Genomic DNA, 25,590 nt, shown 5'->3' with positions numbered 1-25,590 from the left:
TAAAAGCCACAGACTTTACATATTTATTCCCAGACTGGCAATTCAAAAGCACTTAGTATGGCAAAAAATCTGGGTTCAAGTGTGAGACCATTTTGAAGACGGCAACATTTCATCTTCCTCCAACACAGTTAGCACTAGGTCCCATTTTTATTCTGTGAGTGCACAGTGCAAGCACCACCACCATCTATGGAGCACCAGAGCTGCAAGTTCTGCTTGTGGGACACGCTGGGGATTGTGAAGGTACCTCTGACACTGGCAGCTTCCAGTGAAAAGAAATCATCAGCTCTTCCTAGCACAATGCTTAATCACACAGCTTGATGGATTTTCAAGAACAAATTTATTCACTTGCTTACTTGACAGAAAAAAAAACCTTTCCAGTTTCTTCCTTGAACCACAGCACTGCAGACTAAGCCTGCTAACAATTCCAACATCAATCTGGAGATATAAAAATCATCTAAACGTGCTCAATACTACCCTGAATGGCTAAGGATGAAGTGCCTCGACACTCAGGCACACTGCTGCAGCAAGCAGATCAGCGAAGGGAGGGGGGAAAGCTGCCCACCGTGCACCTGCTCACCCCTCCTCACCTTCCGCGCCGGGAGCTGCCAAAGGCAGGGAACGCCGGGCGCCAGCAGAGGTGGGAGAGCGGCAGGCAGCTGTGCCCACACACCTACCTGGCAGAGGCACACCTGAGCACCACCTGAGGAGTGCTGCCAGGGCCCCTCTGCCACAGCTGCTCACCAGGAAAGAGATCAAAGTCTCGAGGGGCAGAGAGCACACACGGACACCTGCTACAGCAGAACCTTACAAAGGACACGAGCCCCCCGCCGCATGGGGGGAAAGCCTCGAGGTATTACTGTAGTTAAAGAAATGTTAGGGAAGCTATTTGATTGAAATATTACCGTAAACAGAAGGGAAAACTAAGCTTAACACACGCTCTTGTGAGCAAAAACCCAAGGGTAAAAATGCCCTGCACTTAGCACTTTCACTAAATGACTGTGTAATTTAATTTCCCAGAAACCCATTAGCTTTCACAAAAGGAAAATTAAGAGCAGATGAGAGCAATTCTTTGGTGTGAGTGGAATTTATTTAATGTAATACCTGGGGAAAAAAAAAAGATAAATCTGCAAGTGTATGAACAGATACAAAACACTGCAACTCCAGAAAGCTCCAGCCTGCAGAGCAGCAGCTCTGAGCTGGCAGGAGGCAGTGTGTCAGAGCCCAGGTCTGAGAGCTGCCTCTGCCCAGCACACCACGCCAGAGCTGGGACACAGCCAGATGCACAAACACTCCAGAACAAAAGGACTGCTAGCATTCAAAACAGAAACAAACAAACAAACAAAATGGAACCTCAATTTATTTATGGTGGTTTTATGTATTCATATGTGAAGTAAATTATTCAAATCAGTATCTGGAAGAGAGGAAGAAATAATTGAAATTTAACTTAAAATATTACTCTGGATTTGAAAATACATTATAAAATACAAAATACTATGAAATTCACAATAGGCTTTTAGCCAATCTATATCATATAAAACCAGCATCAATTAAGCAGCGTGACATGCCTCAAAAGGAAAAGAAACAATCTTAGAAAGGAGTTTAAACGGAAATCTTCCATTTTCCAGATTCACTATATGCAATGATTTGGAAAATGCTAATTATTAAAAAAATCATAAGCCTATCAGAAGCAAGAAGACAAGAAGCATTACTGGGGTGAAGCGATGCCAACACCTAACTTGGAAAAAGTAGCCATGACATCATACATAGAGGTGAACCAGCAGCTTTATACTTTTAGCTTTAATGATCAAAACAATAAGTGATTTAAAGAAATGTAAACATAATACTGTGAAACTGCACAATCCAATTATGTAAAGTGAATGTTAAGGAACTTTTTCAGCATGGGAAGTTTACAATCTCTGGCTTGGGGTGGACTCAGTACCACTACCCCTAAGTAATTTATTGGAACTGTGGGTTCCTTATGGGTTCCACAAGTATCTTATACTTGTGGGTTTTTACTAGAGAAAGCTTTTCTAAACTCACTAATATTTGACAGATAACTACGCATAATGTGAAGCTTATTAGCTACCCTTTTACAATTTTCTTTCAACTTATTGACCTGTAAAACAAGATAGACTGAAGCACTTGTCATAATCTTTGCTATCCCACTGTTTTGTCATTTTCTTCTTTTAACATTTTCCTCTTTCTTCCTAATGAATTCTCCAAAGCATATAAAATACTCTGTCCCCACTATTCTCCAAGTTAATAACAATGTAACTGCATATAAATTATTTCAGATCAATCTTGCTATTACTCATATCTCTGGAGATAATTTCCATTGTGATGCCTATTTTTTTTCATGTGTTGAAATACTAATGACTATAGAAAGCAATTCAAGGAGATCTAACTATTATTTTGGACAAATAGAGGGTCTGCCAACTCCCCACTTGCATCTGCCCTCTCCCTTCCTAAAAGGTAATTAAAACAAGATTTCTAGCAAAAACTATAATGGCATCATTCTTAATGTGTGCCATTTTAATAACTATTTACCCTTGCTTTGGTTTCCTACTATTGCCTGCACCATTATGAAGTCATTTATAAAAAGATCTCTCTCTTCAATTCCAAAATTCTTTTATTGAAGGGTTATTGAGGAATAAAATCGGCAATTTTCCTCAAGATCAGTTAGATTCTTAACTGAGTACCAATTCAGATGCATGCCTTCTTTTAATTGTATTTTAAAGTTCAAAAGCCTCTCCTTTAACTGAGAATAACCTTTTACAAATTATGGTTTTAAAGCTTACATCAGCTGCTCAAGAACTGTATCAGTACAGGAAGGTTCACAGAGGCTTCAGCTATTTACCATGTTGCTTCAAAAAACACTCCTTCAATGTTCATCTTTAAAAATACCTTCTACTCTACCCAAGCCAACTGGAGTGCCTAAATTACAACTCAAATAATACATTTTACATTAAAAATTAAGGCAGTAATATCACTAGTTTGAAAGATGCACTGGCAGAAGCCCTGACATTCGCAGCAACCTGCACAATCAGGCAATCAAGTCAATTAAACGAAACTCTAAAACCAGAAAGCATCCCAATTCAGACATTGATCTCTCATTCATATGATTAATACACAAAATGTATCATTAGTTTCACAGTAACTCAGAAGACTAGTTTTGAAAATTCTTAAAATTTGGCTTCCACCCATGAAGCACCTCTCTGCTCCCGCCACCTTCCCACAGTGCTTTCTACACTGCACATACCTATTAACCCTCACTACACTGGAACAAGACTGCTGAACAGTAAGAGAGGATAAAATTCATGGTCTGTATAGATGTAATCTACTCAGAAACCCTGGTTTGTGATGCCTGATGACAAACCACCCAAGTGACTCAAGTGCATCAAGTACAACCAACATGAAAGAAAGTCACACTGCAAAAAACCCAATGTGTGTTACTCTGCTTCCATTTGACAGTGCTGCCTTTGGTTCCTTCACCTATTTATTTCAAACAGGAAAAGAATCGGGTTTACCCTTTATCTTCCCATTATAAGCAGAGTAAAAGAAGCTACACTTTTATTAACAATCTGAATGATTTATAGGTCTAGTTACTGTAACAAGTTTGTATTCCCACCTTATAAATACCAGGTGATACGTTGTGACTTCTCTGAATGCTCAGTCCCTCCATCTCTTAATGCTGGCTGAAAGAATGTACCATGGCATTACCCAGCATACAGCAGAAGCGTGTTAGCAAGAGTAGCAAAGCCACCAGGATGCTAACAGAGGTGTGTGTGTTACAACATCACCAGAGGGTATGAGATAAACTAGTAACTACAACCTGCAGCTGGTCTATTGGAGTCAGTGAGTAAATGAGGCTGGGAAAATGCAGATAATCTAAAATCCTCCATTTTCATACATTCTCTGGTTTCATTGACAGGTCTTCAAACCCTGTTGCTAGCTCAGAAACACCTAAACCATAACCCAATTAAACTTTAAAGGAATTAATTAGTTAAAGAAATAATGAGAAAACAAGGAAATATATTTGAAAGAAAACTTGGAAGAATAATCTTTCTGCTTCAAGGGACTGATTTCAACATGGCAAGCTGATATTCAACCACTGTCTTTTCACTCACTATTGACTAAATTTTTTAATGACATTTTGTCATATACAACCTTTTAGAACTGTGCAGTACTCAGATGATGAACATGGAGCACAAGCAGTTGGCTGTCATAGTTTCTACCACTTGAGGAAAGACAGACACACTAACTAATTCACACACTTCAAATTTTCAAGACAGACTAACAAAAATCCCTTTAAGCTATATTCAAGAATAATCTGCTTGCTTGCTTTCTTCCCCGTAAGTAGTAGTAAAAAAGCTCAGTTAGAATAAGTCAAGGGAGCAGTACAACAGAAGATACAATACCACATGCTTGAAGGGTCCTAGCAAAAACTGACCTCTCCTTGCAAGTGCAGAGTAGTAAAAGACAGCATAATTACAGAGAAAAGAATCCCATCTCCTTGTGAATAGTTTTCTAGAATGTAATTAAAACAGAAGTGTTGAATAAGCAAAGATTATCAAGTCTAAATGGAGCTACAATACCACCAATATATCTTAGCCTGATTTTCTACATATCTCTATGGATACCAACAGACTATGCTGGTCCCAAGAGGATTCAGTGGTTTTACTTAAAATATAAGTAACGGCCCTTCTTTTTTTATACTACCAAATCAACACGATAATTCTGGAATTCATTAGTGAGGAACACTAACCAATCCAGCATAATAGCTTTACTTCCTCTGCAAAACACTTCAAAAAATATCTAAATGAATATGGAAATGCATCTTTCTGTGGTAAATTGTTCATTATTGAATCATTATCAACTCTTGTTAGACAAAATTTCTCTCTTTTGCAATGTACAAGATCATTAAAATGTTTGAGAGCTCCATCATGAAAGACAGTGGCACTTTATAATCCACTATCTCTTCAGGCAAATATGCTTACGGCTGAACATAATACACAAAACAACAACATCCCCTTGACACACAATTCTTTCTTTTAATGGTGCTCTTAAGTGTTGACAGCAATGGTGAAATATGTTGTTGCTCTCTCTCTTCTTCTTTTTTAACAGTTTTTAACTATTTCAGAAATGTATTTCAGTCGGGATAAAATGTTGGGAAGGGATGTATTTCTTAAAGCTTCGTTGCGGAACCCCAGATGCTCAATCACTGCTATTAGTCTTGTGAGATATTTCCTATAAGCTAATCAAGTTCATGTTCTTAGCCTCCATCTCCTTTTAAACTCCAAAGATCACAAAATAGTGAACCAACATTTTAAATATCATATGTATACATTAGCTAATACAATAAATGTATTCATTCTGTTTATGGGAACATGTCCACAATTTTATATTAAGAAACTGTATAACTTTTCTTTTGTCTAAAAAACTTTAGAAGAATTATCATTTTTCTTTTCAATAATAGATAAAGAAACTATAAACACAGACAGTGGTACTACACAGAAAACTACTACTCTATGTTTTCGTGCAGCTTTCATCATTCCTCTCTCCAAAATTTCAGCATCAATTAAAACACAATGCAAAAATTAACAATGTGAAAGTATCATATACAAAGCTGCATCCTATACGGTAACATAAGTAAAACAAACACAATTTTACGTTATGACAAGCCAAAAACTACAAGTGGAATACTTTTAAAGGCATACTTTTAGAGTTTTGATGTGAACATATCTTAGAGATATGCACTGAAAGTTTCTATACTTCTTGGCTGCATATAGAGGGAAATTAAGCACCTTTGCTCCAAAAAATAAAATCCCTAAGAACCCTTAACCACAAAGCTTTACAAAACTATTTCAGTTCTCAGCTGCTTTGGGTGACTAACATGTACATATCTTGCAATTTGTTCATCCTCTCTACAAAACCATCTAAATGGAGGCTTCTTCTCAAATCTGTATTAATGATGTAATTCTATTAGGCCTAATAGAATAATCGCTTCAATAAAAATGAAAAGCTAAGAAGATATAGTTGCACCAATTATTTTTGTCATATATTTAAAGGCATATATTGTTTAGAAATTGGATGGCTTAAATTAAAAACATGAATAAACAGTTTGCCCTTGGTAATATTAATTTAAAAAAAAAAATCAAACTTTAATATATATTTTTCTAAAATAAAATCAGTATCAGCTACAAAGCCTAGAGACATTCCATACATGCTACTGATCAAAATACTGGAGAAGCGATTGAACTAACTTGTCTTTTTAGCTTCCTGCATTTGAAAAAAGACACATTTGAAAGAGTATTCGGAGAAAGTCTACTCTGCTTCATCAAAATAATGACCACATTTTAGCTTTGCTGTCTTCAGATAGAAGTGTCATTGATCAATTTACATGTACTCTCTACTCAAAGTCTACAGACACAGCCTTTTAAAAATTACATGTTTTCAGCTTCGTATATGAAGTTTAAACAAAATTCTGTTTGTTTTCAGCAATAGCTGAGCTTTGTCTGCCTCTGTTTCAGAGAAAATTAAAGTAGTAAACAAAGACTGAGCAAAGTAGAAAGATTTCCAAAAGAAATTGCAGACCACCAGGATTTGGATTTAGGTAATCCACTTAGATTACCATGGCTATGTCTTAAAAGGACAATACTGAGATCACAAAATAGGTCATGTCTACAAGATGGGGAATATAGAAGTAAAAAAATGTGAAATGTACAAATTCAGAACAAATATTCAGAGTCATCCTCAAGTCTAAAATACAAAACAAAAATGGTCTCAAGACTATGTATTGCCAAATTAAGTATTTAGAAATCAATATTTTTATGTTCCAAACTGGCACACAGAAAAGGAGATTTTTCAACCAATGCCACCACCACATTACCATGTTTCAAGTAACACAGAGTGCAGGCAATGAGAAAAAAGCTTTCAATATTTAAGGCCACAATATACTACACCATTTGCTTGCTTTTTTTTCCAGTTTCAAAAGCAGAAACTGTTAAACATCCACAGGTCTGGAAGCAGGAGTTTCCATCTTTCTTAGAACTGACAAAAGTTTCTGATACAACAAATATCAGAGAAATTAGAAAACTGAAAATAAGAAGCAAGTCCTCAAATTATTAATTGAAGGAAAGCCTAAAGTAAATGGATAGGTAGTCCAGGAGTTGAATGTTAGAAAAATATTTTTTTAAATGCACAACTTAAAAATTGCCATAAATGTCTTCTCAAACAAAATTAAGGAAAATTAAACTTTAAAATAACTTAGTATTTACATGAAATCAAAATATATCAGCTCTAGATCAACTTGAGAAAATCTTGGTACATCCTTCTTCTAAAAAGTCCTGGATAATGGCTTTTATGTGGAATTCACCCAACATAAAACAATTTGAATATGAAAGTCAGTGTTGCTATAAGAAACAGAGCAACTTCCAGATGCTTGACATGTCAGGCCTAGACACGGGAATGAAAAATGTCTCTTTCTGACCAAAGAGGCTTTGAGGGGATACTCGTAAAGAATTACCTACTTACCCATCAGATTTGAGTTCATGAAAGGTGTCGGGGACAATCCTTCATGAGGCCCTAATCGACTGTCATTCAAGTGATCACTGTAATGAGGACTGTCTGCAAAACCCTAGAGAAAAAAAGACCAGAGTATTAAACAGATTATTTGGCAGCCCTGCTAATTGAGTGTAATGACACTTTCCTAATTAAATGTGCAGAGTCACAATTGGTCATTAATCACAAAAGTTGGCTTTCAGGTCTATCTCACAGAAATTACTCTCTGCCCACATATTACTTTCTCCCCATCAAAAAGAAACCACATAGTTTCTTAATAAGCTGTGTCCTTATGGACAAGATTTCTAAAAATTGAATAACACAAAGATATTTTGATATTTGAATCCTGTTAGTGTTAAGTCACTAACCACAGAGAGTAAAATTAGTCTGAAGAACTTGCAACTGAATCTTTTTTCTAAAGCTTTCTGTTTGCATTAATAAAAGAGAGTAAAAAGGTCAGGAAGAGTCACTGATGTTAAGAAAAATGTTAGTGCAGATGAGAAGAACAAATTCCATTCCCTCTTGCAGGCTGCTATTAATGTTATAGATTAACAGGCATTTTGACACTATCACATTACTAACCAGCATAGCTCACTGACAAAAGGTTTACTTCCATATAGTGATTAAATAAACAACTTTGTTGTCCAATTTGCAAACAAGCACTGAAACCGAAACCTTTTTTTTTGCATTTTTCTAGCATTAGCACAGCCAGCTTAACAGACTTGGAGTGACCTTTACACAGTCAGGAAACACTGGCTTATTGAAAGCTTACACCAAAGGCAGAGGAGATGGAAAACAATTAAGTCCTTGGATGTACATATTATTTAATTAACCCAATTACATAAAGCTCTCCTCAATACATTTCAAATTGCCATCAGTTTTTCCATATAAAGGTATGAATATGCCATTTGCCATTCAGACGTATCCAATGCACACTGAATCACTTATTCTGTACCAAGACATGAATGACCTGGCACTCAAAATTGTACTTCCTTTGTAGCCAAAGTTTTGAAAAACATTTTGTAAACCTTGTCCTACAATTCACACTTAGTCACTTCTCGTTCAGAAACCTAAAGCTCAGGCCTAATTAAGGGAGGAGGGAAAATTGTTCACAGCTACCAGAAACCACCCCAAGTGCCCTGGGACTATAAAATCATCAATCACTGAACATTTATCATTTCTCCAGACCGCAGGCTCACATTCAAGACAACATTAATGGGGCTGAAACAGGCCTCCCTATCTTTGCAGGCATGCTGTCAGTTCTACCAAAGGGCTGCTAACTGAGGGCTAAAGAACTGTCAAATCACTACTGCTGCTTATGGATGCATGTCACAGCTCTTGCTGCTGTTTGGCTGCAAAGCAATCTTCCGGGAGACCCAACTCCCCACTGAATCTTTGGCTGACTTTATCTGCTTCAGAATCGCTGATACACTTGTGATAGGCATTCAGAAACAATCTTAGTGACATTTACAACTTGGTTATGACCACAAGGATGTCCTCTGGAAACCATGACCTAGCCCCGTCTGTCAGACAAACAGCGTGGAACAGCAGCTGCTGAGGAAATGGAGTGGCTCCTAGCTAAGGTCACCACATGTGGTTTATTTTTATGCTGAAATGAAACAAGAAAGAAATTAAATCTGCTGAATAAAGAAACAAAAATTTGCAAATACAAGGACCAAAAACAAAGCTCCTAAATAGGTAGCTTCCTGCTTGCGTCTCTGCTTGTACTCCTCACCGTGGTTGTTTTTCTAAGCCTTTTTTCCTAAGACAATACTTCGGCTATGCTTTATTTTAAAAGAAATAAACTATAAAGGACACTGTCAGTGATAGAAGAGGATCCATATCTCACACATTGAGAATGTGGTGCTCAAAGGAGGCCCAGAAACTGAAATCTTTAAGATATCTTTATTTATAAAGTAAATAAGAGAACTACTGAAAACATAACATGAGTAAGACTCATTTCATACATGGTTGCACATCATGCAAAATTATCTACCTAATGCACAGGATTCTTAATGGTCCTCCCCATGTTAATATTACATGTTCCTCTCACAAAATAGAGGAATTGGTGAGCTGGGTTGGTGGTTTACACAAAAAGGAATAATCTTCCTTCTATCATCAAAATTCCTTTGAAGAATACTTGGCATCATGTTCTTTTCATATACCCTCTCAGTTTCCCAAAATGCACTTGCAACCAATTACCACAGCATCCAAGCTGAATTTCTACACCACTAGACAAATCAACTACTTTATCTACCTGGAAAATTCTCCAGGTTATCCTTCACAACACCAAAGCCATTGGAAACAAAACACCTGGTGTACAGGGTGAAAATGTACTAAGGGATATGCAAGCCCTTTAAATAAATAATAGTCCTTTCTGGACTTTAATGCAATTCCTAAAATTATTTGTATCTGGCATTTTATTATTCACCACTACAGAATTTACACTTGTGCAAATCATAACCTATGCCTTTGCCTACAGTGGACCAATGTAAAGAGCTCTTACCTTGGCTACCATGCCTGACACCAGTTATTCAGAGCCTTAGCATTCAGTTATGGATTATCAACTCAGGTCACAGAGTTCTGTTTGGGATGAGATACCCTGGGCTGATTCCCACGTACAAGTCACCCACACTAAATGAATACAAAATAACCACAAACACATGCAGTTTTGATTTAACGCGCAACTTTTGCACTTCACAAAAGCAAATTAGGAAAAATCCTAAAAGCTCTAAGGACAGTGATATAAATTACACAGAGTTTCTCAGAGCATTCTTCACATTTAAGCTGTACTTCAAATAAAATTGCATTCCTGATACCACCATTCATTGCTTTTGCATCTGTATTGTTAACCTACAGAGTAAACAGCATAAAGTTCTACTACTGGGAAGAGTTAAATAGATAAAACTTTGGAAGCTTCCAATAGCTTCTGAAAAGCTACTGGAAGCTTCTATTAATACAATCAAAGCTCAAAAATGTATTTAACAAATATGACAGTGCAAACTGACAACATATTCTTATTGCTTAAGGAATAACACGGTTGAGAGCCTTAAAAAGTCTGGAACACCAATAAAGGACAGTGGTGTTTTAAAAGACACACCCCACTTGTGTGATTGAGTAATGAAGAGAAGACACAATCAGCTGGCACATGAACTCATCCCTCATGGCAAATGCAACAGAAGGTGGTGGTGGGGAGGATTTATATAAAATTCTACTAGAGCCTCTTCTCAAAACCATGTTTTAAGCAAGACTCAATAATAACATATTACCAAATTTCATTCTTCCTTTCTGAGAAAGGAAGGAAATCTCTGTTCCTGGCAATTTTGAAGACCAATCTACTGAAGCTCACTTGAATATAGCTGGACTGATACAGCCTCCAAGCAGAAAAAAGGAACTAATCAGTCATGCCAAAAGCTCCTCTCCCCTCTCGGGAAGAGCTATTTGATGGCACATATTCTGGCTGGTGATGTCAGTCTTTGGACCACAGGTGGGCTTCCAAAGCCCTTTGGAGCATTTCTACCTACTGTTACCTGCAGGGCACACTTAACATAGAAAGGCTGGGAAGAGACACTCCATGCTGAGTACACATCCCCATTTCTGCCTCTGTGGCTCCTCAGCAAACCTACCAATGATTAGTATACATCACAGTGCACAGTGGGAGTGTTTAGCAAATAACTGGCAAAAAGTCTGCAAAACAGGAGTTACCGGACAAATTTATTTCCTGCTCTAAGCACCCTGTTCTGAAGAGACTGCAGATAGCTTAGGGCATTTTTCTGCTTGCAGAAAGCAAACTGATTTTGAACATGATTAGTTGCCATAGCCGTAAATTCAAAACCATCTTGCTTGTTCCAACCTCTTACATAACTAGTACAAAAGCAAGCTTTAACTTTCCCAAAGGAAGACAAAACTTCTCTTTCTGTACTGTTAAAGCCCAAATAAAGTGCAATTGGGGTTAACTGCTCCCTTATAGCATTTTGTAATGTTGTTACTGTTCACTTTGCACAGGCCTCTCCCTGGATTTCAGTCTGACAATGTTTGTGATCCGAAAGACCAAGGCAGATACACTTACAAATGAAAGCAACAAGTATTGCCTACTAACAATAGCTGTTATGAAATGCAGTAGGAAGACCACTACTAATTAGTGCTCCAATTTAACTGAGTAGTAAAGGCACTTTCAACATTGAATGCTCTAACTTTATTTGTTTTTCAGGGATTTCACTGGATTAGAGTGATGTTCTCTAATCATTCCAATAAATCAAGTCCACCAATTAAAAAACTCCACAGTTGTAACATTCATTCCTACCTCCTCTGGGTAAGATGTGTCAAGTGCCCAAGAGATTTAGGCTGTACCTACACCAGGATTTTCCAAGCACAGGCACACTAACACAGCCAAACCAATGAAAAATCTGACACTATTTACAAAATCATACATACTTGTACACAGGACACCTGAAAACTATCTTATATAATGTATTACTCTAGAAGATTTAGAAAACAAAACAGAAAAAAAACCCCAACCCATACATGCAGAGAAAACACATCCCTTACTAGGCATGTTTATCCTACCAAACCAAGAGAGAAGGCCTGACACAACGAGTCTATGTCCCATTTTACAAATAAAGTGATAATTAACTTCCTAAAACTCAATGTCTTTCACTGACCATTAAAGTTCTGTCATTTTGGTTAAAGTTAATTACAGAATTCACCTCAGAACAAGTCAAAAACCTGCCCCAGTTCACTCTTCCTACCCTTTTTCATTGTACTGGTTCCAGGGTCTCTGTGGGATTTAATGCTCTCCCTTTCACTTCCACTTCAAAAATATAAAACTATTGTCTCTTAGCAAGTGTTTTCTAAAGTCACACCAGGATCTGTCCATGCAAAAGCAAAAGTGTACTCTTGACCGTAAGTCAAGTCATGGGGTTTTTGGTTTTGTTTTTAAATAAGAACAACATCCTGTTTCCACTTCAGAATAAAATTTGAAAAATGGAGAAGACACTGTCACTACACGGCACACCATTTTCCTATGTGTTTATTGAGTTCATACTCAACTCTTTGCGCTGTCTTCATTGTACAATTTACTACTCTACAGCATTTCATTTTCTCAAGTCCACTAGACTAGAGAAAACAGGATTTTTGTTTGTTTCTCCTCCCTTATCCCCAGCCCTCTCCTACACAAGTCCCTGGGAACAGACCAAAATCTAAGGCTCATAGCCAAGCTGCCAGATCACTAAGCACGTATTTGCATTTTAGCAATTTACAATATAGCTCAATTATTGCCTTTAAACTTAAGACATTAAAATTCCACTAAGATGAATGGTTGAGTTCACAGTTTGACATGGCTGCAGACCAAGAGATTAAACTTAATGAATGCTGCTTTCAATTCCTTGAGTTTTATAGTTTGGCTGACTTTAAATAACAAATATTAATTGTTTAAAAGCTCAGGAATACTGAGGTCCCTTGCAAGCTAAATTTGGCAATGAGCTTATGAATAAGGCAACAGTCATCCAAATGACTAATGTGTAAATGAACAAGTGAAGCTACTGCTAAAATCCACTTTATTTTGGATTATCTGCTTCTCCAAACTAATCTGAAAGTTCTAAAGACAAACAAGAAGGGAAAAAAACACAAGGAGAGGGGGGAAGTGAGGAAAGAAAGCAAGATGCAGAGGCGGTGAGAGACAGACGGACAGACCAGAGAGACTGACTACATCCAGGAACACTGTGCTGAGTCACTGACAGAAGGTTAGAAAAGAGGCTCTGTACAACATACCAAGGTGTCCTACTGAATTTAAAAGACTGGATTATGTGATGATGTATGCTTCCAGAAACACACAAGAAAATCTTTAAAAAAAAAAAAAAAAAAGGAAGAAAGGAAAAAAATAGTATTTTAGCCATTGAATTAATATATCCGTCAATGCCTCCTACAGGAAGGACTAGAAAGCCAAAAACCTGGCTTGGTCTACTGAACACAGATCAGGAAGAATGTTGCAAAAAATTAAGGTAAGCCAAAAATAAATCCAGATAATAGTACTCTTCCTTTTTGCCTTGAGGATCACTTGCACTATATTCACTGATCTTAATTGAACATAAAGAAACATCACATTGTCACAGGTCATGGCATAGCTCCAGTTAAATCATCCACAATCTTGCAGTAAAGGATCGGTGGGAACAACGTTGTTTCCAAGCAGTGACCAAACCCATCTTGCAAAGTCTGGAGCAGAGGGATGATGATGGGAATCTCCTGACACTCCTTACACTGTTTCATCCATGTTGCTGTCATTTGCCTACTGCAACGCAAAAGCTAAGGGACCAAGCTGAGACCTGTCTGATGTGCCAGGAAACAAACACCTCTCCCTCTGCAGGCTCCATGTCTGCCACCTCCCAGCCCCCTGAGAACAGCCAGTACTTCAACCTCACCTCCCTTTGTTGTGCAAGAAGCTAGTACAATGCTCATTAAACAGAGGAATGAAAGCAGTTTGCTGATGGAGATCACCCAATTGCACCAGAAACTGGGAGCTTTCTAGCTTTAATTATGATTCCCTTTTCATAAGCATCAGCAAGCATTAACATTCAACTGCAATATCCTAAACACAGAAGTGCAGCTTTCTGTGTTATTTGGTCACCTGCTACATGGGGGGGAAAAGCAGGTATCATGACCCCAGATTTCACATATTATTGGGAAAAGTCAAGAGAGCTTTCACAAGCATCCTCTAAGTGTCACCCTAAGTAACATGCTTTGTAACAGAGTTCTAAAACTATTAATTAGCTTCTTTTCACATATCAAGTTGAAATACATGAAAACTGTGTGTGTGGGAATGGGGAACAACTGAAAACACAGTTTATTTATTTTTCAATTTTATTTTGAGTGTTATTTTCTAATAAACGTAATTTTCTCCAGCTCTAAATCCACTTCCAAGACGTTAAGTTACTGAGTGACAAATCTGATTTTAAACAGCTAAACCCAATAGCCAATTACACCTCTCTACATTCCTGTGAGACAAATATCAACATGATATGCAGTGGGACAATTCCCTGGCCAAATGGAAAACTAATTTTTGAACAGATTCCAATGCTAATTTCAATGTGGTAGGTAGTTTCAATAAAAAACCACAAGCAAAAGATCCATTTCTCCAATATAGCTGAAATGAAAAATTCATGTGATGGAAACCAGATTTTTCTAGCCTCTTATCTAAGCTATAAACCAGGAAATAAAATAATACAAGTAGAGCAAACAGACCAACAACAAATGCTTAAAGAAAAAACTTGAAAACCTAACTAAAGTATTCAGAATTTAAAAAACAGAATTTGTTTTGAAAAATGCTGCTCATAAATCAAATTATAAAGTATGCTGCATATATAAGTGTCCTAAACTTATGGAGTATTTAATTTGGGCTTTAATTCCACAGTGAATCACCTGCTTACTTGTGGAATACATCAGGAGCAAAAAGCAAATAACGAGCAGCAGAACCCCCAAACAACCTCCCTCCCCACCAAAAAAAAAAAAAAAAAAAAAAAAATCAGAGGACAAAAAGGACACAAGTACAACAGACTTGATAACACGTACTGTATTTCTGTGTCCCTGTTGTCTTGTTTTGCTATTTAACAGCTTCCCTTCTTGTTATGTACCTGAGATTAAGAGGTATAAAATACTATTTCAAAACCTGCTATCTTGTTACTATTTTTTGACTTCTTTACAAATTAAAAGTACTACTTGAGGGAGAAAGGAGAATAGTTTGGGCATAAAGTATTTCAGGTTCCAATTCATGTCTGAGTATTTTACCTACAGTAGAGGGAACAACTTGTTGCCTGATGCTACAAAACAATCCAAATCTAGCAGTGCTATCTTGACCAGCTCCACTTTGCCTTCAATTAAATACATAGCAGAGTTATGTAAAGGAACAGGAGGATAAACTGCACCCTCAGTACTGAAGCTAGATTCATGTTAAATCAGGTCAAAATGTACAATCACAGCTTTTAGTGCAACGTAAATGTTGCGAGTTATTTGAAACACCCGCAGTTCAGATTTTGGAAGAAAAATGCCTCAGCTAATTTATGCTAAATTTTTAACAGTTACAATTATTATGTGTGTATATATAAAAAGGAAATCCATCAAGGAAATGTCTTATGAAAAAACATTTCAGATATGCTTGATTTGGAGGCAGCAATCTAAACAGATCAAAAACTGAGTTCTCCTTTTATTGAAAAGACATGTTACAACAAAACCAAAACAACAAAAGAAAACCTCTCAGAGCATTATTCTTCATGAAACAGCAATCATTAGCCACACCACAACAACAACTACAATAGAAAAAAAGTGTTTAATTACAACACTTACTCCAAAAAAAGTGATTATACCAATTTGTTGCTACATTATAAGTATAAATTATGACTCCCAAATACAGCAGGAAAAGTAAAAAGTTCAGTATCATCTCACAAGAGGAAGACAAAACTTTCACATGCTAGAGGGCAATATGTTATAGTGAAGAAAACATGGTACTCAAGTCAAGTACCTCAGAATTTGCTTCAAAGGGCTCAGTAGAGCAAGACTTTCAAAAAGCTTTACCATCCTCTGCAAAACACACTAAGAGCTCCTCTTCCAGTGTAAGGGATTATGAACACATGCAAAAATATCTGCAGCTCCTTATCACCCAGATAAGGGAGAGACTTGCATACATCAATCAAGCATATTCACTGAAAACCCACCACTGCTGCACACAGAAAAGTAAAAACAAGATTGGAGACTAGGAGGAGAAACAAGCCCCACAAGAGACAAACTTGGTATACAGTATTGCAAATGGACTTCAGTACAACCACTCAAGACTAAGGGAGGTCCATCAGCACTTCACAGAATTCCACTGAGTTGCTAACTACCATTCCTGAATTATTCCTATAAGCAACAAAGCTTTCCTACTTTTTTCTTCACCCCCTCCCCATGGGTATATTTTCAAATTATTCATTTTTCTAACAGTTGGCCTATGCAAAAGAGATTTTGCTCACAGAAGTCACTAACATCTCAATGTGTACCTTTTCACTAATTAAAGATTGTCACAGCCAATTCAAACACAAATACCTGCTGCTCTTTCAGTGTCAGAACACTATTTACCATAAGGTAATGAAAAGACAAGGCTTCTATATGAGCTTTTCTTAAGCCTGCTGTGACTCCTAGCCTTTAATGTAACTTCAAAAGACTATTGAAATAAGAATGGTTTCGGTTTCAGTAAGGTATTACCAGACACTCTTAAAATAAAATAAACTGCTATTATACATGAGAGAAGGTTTTTGTCTGAATTAATTGTTGATGAAGAGATTACAACATCTGAGATTATAACATTACAAACACCCCACCCCAAGCACAAGAACATACGTCTACTTTTCACAGTGAAAATAAATTACCAATGTCTTTCCTCCACTTCTCAAAAAAAACTGTACCCATACCAACATTCTTCAACAATTCCATGAATAAATCAAAAAGAGTGGTTAAACGAAGATAATAAAGTCTGCTGAAAATAAAACAAAACTTAAAATAATCCTAACTAAATGTTAAGGCAGAGTTGCAAAGCAAGTTCTCCATGAAATTGGTAATAAAAGAGCAGACCAAATTTAGTGTAAATAAATACAAAACGAATATGTTCAAAAATAACTTAATGTCATAACAATATGGTAACTATGGTGCAATGTAAGAGAAAATATTTTTCTACTCATTTTTTAAACCGTGTATCACTTCACAGCTCAGTGACAATCAAAAAATGCATGACTTAGTAACAAGTAAGAAAGGATCAGACAATGAATCTATCATTATGTGAGGCAGAAATTAATGGTATGCCCTCCTCTTGACTAGTGCACAATCCCCTAACTGTGAAGTTGTACAGAAGAAGCAGAAAGATTCACAGAACAGCACCAAGAACTAACCACGGGTTAGGAGCAGTTACTACACAAGCAGATCCCAAGAGATTACAATATTTCAGCTTGGTTGAGGAGAACATAGAAGTGGCATATAAAACAAAGGTGGGGGAAAGAACACAAATTATGAAGTACATTAGTAACAACCAATTGTTACTAGTTGGAACACAGGAACATGGTGGAAATCAGTCATATCACCGGTCAGCACACATGACAAAAAAAAAAAACCAGTAGGTTTTAGCACAAAATATTTGTAATTATTGTCAAAACTGTAATCAAAGTCAGAAAAATTCACAAATAGCAGAGAGCAAGCCCACCACTAGCTATAAGAACCATGTCCAAAACATTGGCTCTGTCCAGGAAATCTAAGCCAAGAGCTGGGGTTTTGCTAGGAGAGTAGATAACAAAGGTGGCAAAATATTTGCCCAATACTTATACTCTTTCCTTATGCACCACTGCTGGCCACAATCAAACCATTTATACTGACCTGAACAAACCTTTGGCAGGAGTCAGGAAAGAAAAATGTCCTTTAGCCAGTATTCCACAATCTTCTTTCATTAGCTTTTAACAGGAATGCACTAAACTATCATCAAATTCCAATTCTATTTAATTGAAAACTTCTTATTTTTCAGTGCCTTTGGAAATTCCAGCCAATAGTGAGCCAACACTTTAAATTCTTAATAATTTTGTCACTACACTGTGACCTTAAAGGGAAACTCCAGCAGTACACTGCACATGGATTTAAAAAAAAAAAAAATCACACACAGTATAAAAAGAGTAAGTGGTACCTCTTGAGATTTCAACTTTTCTATGTCTGTGGAGAGGTCTGAGCTTTTTCCATGAAGAGTGCCATTTTCCTGTAAACAGATAAGCAAGTAGTAAGAAAAATCAGGACAAGAACAACATTCTGTATTGAAATAATGGGCAAAAGCACTGGATTAGAAAGTTGAACATGTAAGACAATTACAACTTACTCGAACTCTGTGTTAATGAACACAAGGAATAACCTAGAAATGTAAAAGGCTGTGTCTCATTTGCCCAGCCTTCTGAGAAACTGATCTATACTCTTACAATACAGACCCACACACTCATTTTTGCTCTTTCTCAGAGACATCTGGTCTAGCAGCACATGTAGGAGTAGACAGAAGTTATCGTTATTCAAAATCCTGAATCAGTAATGTGCCTCATTAGTTGAAAGAAAACCAAAAACTAAAGACCATACATCAGAGCCAAAATTTATGCATGTAAGCTTGATTTAAACTGGTAAATGAAGTCCAGTGCTTTTTCAGTTCATTCAGAAGAGAAATTGCTGTGTTCTTTTTTTACAGAAGATCCCAGCCACAGCACAAATTAATCTGTGGCTCTTAATCTTTACCAACTCTATATACAGAGAATATATATTTCTAATGTTCACTTTTCTGGGGACAACACAGGAATAGAGTTTTCCTGTGAAAAGGAAGTGAGTTTTCTTTAAAAGAAAAGTCTTATCACCTAAATGGCATTCCAGATTAACATTCTTTATTGCCTCCTGGAAAAAAAAATGCTAACACACAAGGCTCACTGACCTTACTAAAATCAGAACATCAGGTATGCAGTGTATATCTAGTTCAGGTACTTAGCTCATTGTCCTTTTAGGGAGTAAATATTCATAAAAAGAAAATGGAGTAGATGAAAAGGAATGTGAGTTACTCGGGGGAACTTATCTTTTGACCATTGGGTTGAGTTTCAAAAGGGTCATGTTACTTTAGGATATTAGATACTATCAAGAACCTTTAGCTGAATAAGTGGGATGGATGAAACTGCAACGAGAACAGGACGATATTTAAAAAGAGAAGCCTCTCTTGAGCACCATGACACAGTACATACTATAGCTGGTTGATGTTAACAGGGAGGCAAGTGTTCCCTACATTTTGCCAATAAATCTGCTCCTACGTAACACAACTTCTACCTGCATTTTCTGACTATATGTTAAATAAAATACGTGCTCATCATTCAAGCATACAGTTGTGTGCAGTTTATTCTCATGACTTCTTAACCTAGATGTTTTTCAGTCTTAGAAATCTAAATTGCTACTGTAGCCCAAAGTCATTAAACTCTCTAAAAGATGCTAATCTGTATATTTAAAGGAGTTTTCCCTCAAAAACTTTGTCAAATCATCTGCTGATTTATGCTGTACATTCCCAAAAACTCTCATGATGAATTACTATGTGGATCTCTTACCCTTGAAGATTCATATGAAGGACTTGGCTGACCGCTTGTTCCCCAGGATGTGGCACCTGTTCGCTCATCCATACCTGGAAATAAAAAGAAAAATACAGACCTATAAGAAATGAGAGCAAAAACAATGTTCTCTGATGCAATCTGAAAAAATATTCATCCACTTCCATACACTTAAAGCAAATTCATCTGCCTTCATATACTTAAAGCAGTGTTTCTAAAAGCAAAACTTCATATGAACAGTTTCCTTATTAATTAAGCTGGCTACAGAGGAACCTGTTCATTTGGACACCTGCAGCTGATGAAAACAGGAGCATAGAAAGCCAAGAAGATTTGCCAGTCTGCAGAGTCTGCCCTACCCAATCCATAAGAAATTAGCATGAGTAACAAAACAAGCACAGTGATGTGAACATCACGGCTTTTTGAACAGCCCGATTTATCTGCATCTCAAGCAAGCACTGAATATTGCAGCATATACTGTGAAACACATACTTGTTATCTACTCTTCGCTCTTGTGTCTTGCTTAAGTATTGTAAAATGTGCAAAATTATTTCCCCCACTTGGCCTTTACGTGACACACAAGATATTTTAGCATAACAGGGAAAAAAGGCAAGACAGACTGGTTATATTTCAATGGCTTAAAAAACCCACAGAGAATCATGGTCTCTGCCCAGCTAAAACAGTAATATTTTTTACACTCTGTAACGGTTCTTTTAGAATCAGTTCCTTTTATGCAAATCCAGGTTACAGCTCACAAAAGAAAGGGGAAGGACAAGATTGGGAGATCTTTAAACATTGTATCAGAATATATATATCCATGTATTCTCCAATTTCCATCCAAATTTAATTGGTCAAACCCTCTTTCAGCCACATTCCCAAACAGCTAATTGCAAAAGCACCTGAATTCCTATAGCAAATTCCTTCATATAGGATAAGACTACTATTCTAACAATTAGGTTCCTCATCATCTGCTTGACAAGACATTTTTTTGTAACATGTGGAACACTTCCATCCTAAACTGCAGGCTTCCAAGCACTTTGGCCTACAAAATGCAACTCATTTTCCTGTCACACGAACTTTTTCCATAAAGAGCTTTGATATTTAACATAAATTCTTTATGTGATATATACTATAAACTATTCATGAAGTTTTATAATATTATAATTTATAAATAAGAACTAAGTGTACCAATTTATAAATGAGAGTAGAGTGCAAGTTTCTCCATACAATCATCTCTAAACCTTAACATTATATTGCAACCATAAAATTTTCATGCATATTTCTCAGACTGGCCATACTGCAAAATAAAATGTAAGCTAATACTGTAAATAGCTACCTATGGACTCTTCCTATTGTAATCAATATTTCCTTAAGAAATGTGCTTTACAAAGCTATAAAATTCTGTTTTGACAAAGACAGCCTGCAAAAGGGAACATTAAATCGAAAGTACAGTAAATCATCCAGATAAAAACTATAGACACTTTTTTGTGTACTGCAGGAAAGATCCTCAAGGCTGAAGAAGGTTCTTTGAAAATGCAAAACCACCACTATATTGAGCCAGCAGTTTGGGGAAGTTTACTGCATTTTGCAGCTGACAGTATTGTTGTTGTTTCATTGTAACTGGTCCAGGAGCTGAGTAAAGAGTCGTGGCTGGCACTGACAAAGGCAAAAGTAATCTTTTGGCACAATTGACTCTTTTCTGCCAGAAACAACAGTGCTAGTAATCCAGTCATTATCATAACAAGTCTTCCATTGCCTTGGTTTCAAAAGAGACGTATGTGGGGGGAGAAAAGAAAAATATCTTACTGCAAGACAAAGTCCTTGGGAAAGTTTAAGACACAGTAGCTTATATCAACCCGTTTTAGGAAATATGTCAGTAGATAATGGTTATGCATAGAGTGTTCAGATGCATGACCCCTAATCAGTAAAACATGCTACTCATTTAAAAATTTGAGTCAGTGGGACATAAGGACTTATGTTATAGTTCTGCTAAATCAGCACATGTACAGCTAAAAATTCTCGTATTTTAATTCTACCATTTGAATTATGCAAATAAATTGTAAAGAAACCGCTCTAAACCAAAATGTAACTGTTTCACACAGGGAAGAAAATTGACTTCTGACTAGTTCCCAGAATTCTTTTTTTCTAGAAAAGCCCAGTACAGTTAGCTAGAGTAGTAAACTTCCTTTTTGCTGCCAGGTGTCTTTTTCCTCCTTTTCATGCCGCATTTTTTATTCTTACAAGCCCCAAACAGGCTTGCATGGAGACGTATCCCTTAAACAAAATCTGCACACAAGGAATCTGCTTTCACATTTTAGATGCTCCATGAAGGTTACAAGAAAAAAAGAAATCATATACTGCACACAGAACACCAGCACTTTGACTTACTGCTGCCTGACATCTGGATTTGATTTGGACTGATACCCCTGCTGCCCTTGGTCTCCATCAATGTAAGACACCAAACAAATGCTGACTCTCAGAGCCAGCAACACTCCAACCAAGGAAATCAGGTGTGTCTACAACGGTGCTCAAGTAATCTGTCCTGGTCTGTACACTAATGTGTTTGGATGACATGGATGACAGATGAAAACCACCCAAATGCTGGATGAGACAAAGACTCAGACAATTTCTAGCAGAATGGGCACAAACAAATTCTTTAACACAGCCAAAGGTAAATCCACATGACTGAGCCAGGACCATCAGACACATCCTTTAGATGCAAAGCTCCCAAACTGGAGCTCCAACTGGGGAACACTTGGTAAGAAATAACATGGGAGTCCATCTATGGTAATAAATTCAGTAAAGTCTCAAAGCAAAAGTGTCATGAAAAGTGTTCTAGTGCTCTCCTGGGAAATGCAAAAGAGAACTAGCAGGATCATCATCTTTGTACAACACCTTCCACAAGGAAATGCAGTGACCAATTCCAGTATCCATTAATTCATCATGGATGTTAAAGGGCACAGAAAAGCTGTGACAGCAGAGCACTGAAAAATGTGCACGGCAAGGTCACAGTATCTCAGCCTCTGTAGGTAAAGCAAAAAAGGTAGAAATTGAACAACTGTGTGTTGTTATAAAGGTCCAATAACACAGACATGTAAACTTAGGCAGACATGGGTGTAACAAGGTTCTACCCCCACTTCCTTTTTTAGTAGGCGTTGAGGATGGAAAGCAATTTAAATGACTCATAATTTCATAGTTCTCAATCAGAATTGACTACTTCTATAGCACATATGCTGCAGTTTAATTAGGAAGTAATTCAGTAAGCCTGATGTTTGTTTGAGTGGGTTCAGCTGCCAGTCTGGGGCTGGTCTGGCACTCCAGAGCACTCAGTGCTGCTGTCCCAGAGAGGACACCCCTGCCCTTGGCCAGCCAGGCCCACGGAGCAGAGCTGGAGCACAACCCAAATGCAGCACCTCGCCAGCCCACAGGAAAGGTGTAGCGTTCCTCACTCACCTCGGGGGGACCAGGCCAAGCCATGAGGATGCTCTCTGGCTTTATACATTGGATTCTAAACAGGCGTTGCTCAATGTCATTTTTATGATGCTGCTGTGAGCATTTCAAGCTTTTCTAGAAGAAAACCTGAAGAAACCTGTTGCCTCATTATTTCAACATATGTATTCATTCTGAAGAAAGAGATCCAAACATTCATCTAATAAAAAAAAAATTGGATCTTACAATCAAACTGAAATGAAAGTTGTTCTTGCTGGCATAAGACAAAGAAGACTATATTTAAAACTTATTTCAAGAGACACAGGCTCTAATGTTCGTGTAAACACGATAATATACTTTATAGGGTTACCATCTGCTATGATGTTGATCAAATAAATGATTTGACAAAAAAAAAAAATCACATTGCAGTTTGTTATAGTAGGTACTCAAGGTATGAGTTTCTATCTTTTATAGCTGCTTTATCCAATTTTGTTTCAGAGTAATGATATTCCTTCAGATAAGATTCAACATCTGAAATCAATTACAAAAAAACCTACAGCACAAACCATAACAGCACTGATTGTGTTTTGCATCGCAGACACACAAACAAATCCATCTACCATTAGGCCATATATTGCAAAAGTCTATCGTGAATTATTACCCAAAACTATATTTTAGGCCTAGACTTTCTGATAAAAGGATGAAAATAGTAATAGTATTTGATGGAGAAATACTATACTCAATTAAGTATTTTAACTTTCAAAAGTTTAAGACTAATTCTCAGCCTCTTCTTGTTGCTTTCAATTAAAAATGTTTCTCTACTTATAGTAGACATAACATTTTTAATAACATAATAAAACCATTTATATTCTAAAAAAGAACTCAAAATTCACAAGTCAGATAAACAGTTAAGAAATAAAGGCAAGTTCCACTCATTTATTACTCAGGAGTGGGAGGAAACACAGATGACAAGGGGACCAGAATGACACTCAAAACCAAAACCAGCTTTGACAATAGATGAAATGTGGTAGGCTTAATATATCCAAAGCATTAATCCAATTGAGAAGAGAAATGAAATGCAGGCAACCTATCAATAGTCTAACCACTTAACTGCCATTGGGATAAATTCAGATGCAATAAGACAAATCACTTTCATTTCAAACCATACAAACAGAGGTCTTTCTCTCCATCCACCTTCCACAATAAAGGAAAAGCAAACAGAAGTGCAAGCACGGAGGGGGAAAAGAAAGACATTTCAAATCTCAGTGCTTACTGTTTCTTGGAGAATGTACTAATTGTCTTCCAGCTTATCGATACCAAATCCTCCCCATCCCTCCAGATGAAAAAGCAAAGTTCCTCCCCAGTAATAGAACTGCCTATTAGAGGCACCAGTGGAAGCAGCAGAGCAGTGTCCTTTTTTGTACCTTTGCTCCAGAGAAATTGAATGGAAGGGCTATGGATATGTCACAGAAACACCATCTCAAGTCAGCCATCTGGTACAAACTCTTCACAATTACTTCAGGAAACTTCCCAAGATAATTTCATTAAATTGCACAATGCTGCTCACCTTCCTCTCTATATTGAGCTGTGGTGTCACAGATTGAACACTTAATGCATTGTGCAGTCTAAAAGTGAGATTTCTCCTGGGCTTCCCTATTAGTTTTCATCTTCCTCCACCTGCCCAGCCAAGTTCGTAACTGTGGGAGTTGAGATTGTTAACCACTAGCCTCTAATGGCAGGCATTTAAAAGTGCAAGGAAGCCCTGCAGGGACTGAAGGCCCTCTGAGGACACATTGGTTACCTTGATTAGTACCCATAAAATACTGGCTTCCATTGGAATATTAATCTTTGCAAAGATCAGTGTGTAAGATCTGTTTGAAACATTAACAGTGATTATTAATAGCACTAAATAAATGAAAATTAATTTCTGAAACATAGTTTATCCTGGAGAATTACAGAGCATGATTATCTCACACAGCAAAGAATAAATATCCATTAAGCCAGCTATTGTGGAAATTATTTGAAGAAAGTCAGAAAAAGCACTCTACAAAGTTAATTTCCATCTGTAGAATAGGTAATCACAATTGAAACTTTAGTGGAACAAAATTATTCAAATGGGAGGAATGTACAGCAAGTACACAATTTACCTGGGCAATAACCAAAATTTAGACCAATTTTGGCATTAACAAGTATTAAAGATTAGTTGTAACCTAATATATCAACAAATTGAATTCTCCCTGCATGTAAAGTTATCTAAAACTTGTATTTTTATACAGAAAACTATTCGCAAAACCAGTATTTTCTCCAGACAGAATAAAACTTTGGGGTGTATGCTTGAAGAACTTTTCCTAAAGCAACAAAAGACATTGTATAAATTCAGAAGAAAATGGAAAAAAATTATGTTGATTCAGAAAAACTGAAGAAAAGCTTGAATTTGTTTAAAAGTGTCTATGAGCATCAAAAGTCAGTACTGGTAATACAGTTC

At 36.9% G+C, this 25,590-nt stretch overlaps 1 protein-coding gene across 6 annotated transcripts in view; it reads right to left on the bottom strand.

The window, feature by feature from the left end:
• TCF12 (transcription factor 12) overlaps positions 1 to 25,590 on the bottom strand; it is a 160,093-nt gene that overhangs the window by 98,401 nt on the left and 36,102 nt on the right. For all 6 annotated transcript variants that reach the window (XM_085070720.1, XM_085070722.1, XM_085070721.1 and 3 more), the window contains exons 4-6: positions 19,680 to 19,753; positions 18,248 to 18,316; positions 7,534 to 7,636 (exon numbers count right to left, since the gene is read on the bottom strand). In XM_085070720.1, the coding sequence (XP_084926846.1) occupies positions 7,534 to 7,636; positions 18,248 to 18,316; positions 19,680 to 19,753 (246 nt within the window). The remainder of the gene's footprint in view (positions 1 to 7,533; positions 7,637 to 18,247; positions 18,317 to 19,679; positions 19,754 to 25,590) is intronic.

Source organism: Lichenostomus cassidix, chromosome 10 (assembly GCF_008360975.1).
Source record: "Lichenostomus cassidix isolate B80296 chromosome 10, HeHo_3.0, whole genome shotgun sequence".
NCBI lineage: Eukaryota > Metazoa > Chordata > Aves > Passeriformes > Meliphagidae > Lichenostomus > Lichenostomus cassidix.
This window is presented reverse-complemented; position numbering and strand designations above follow the sequence as displayed.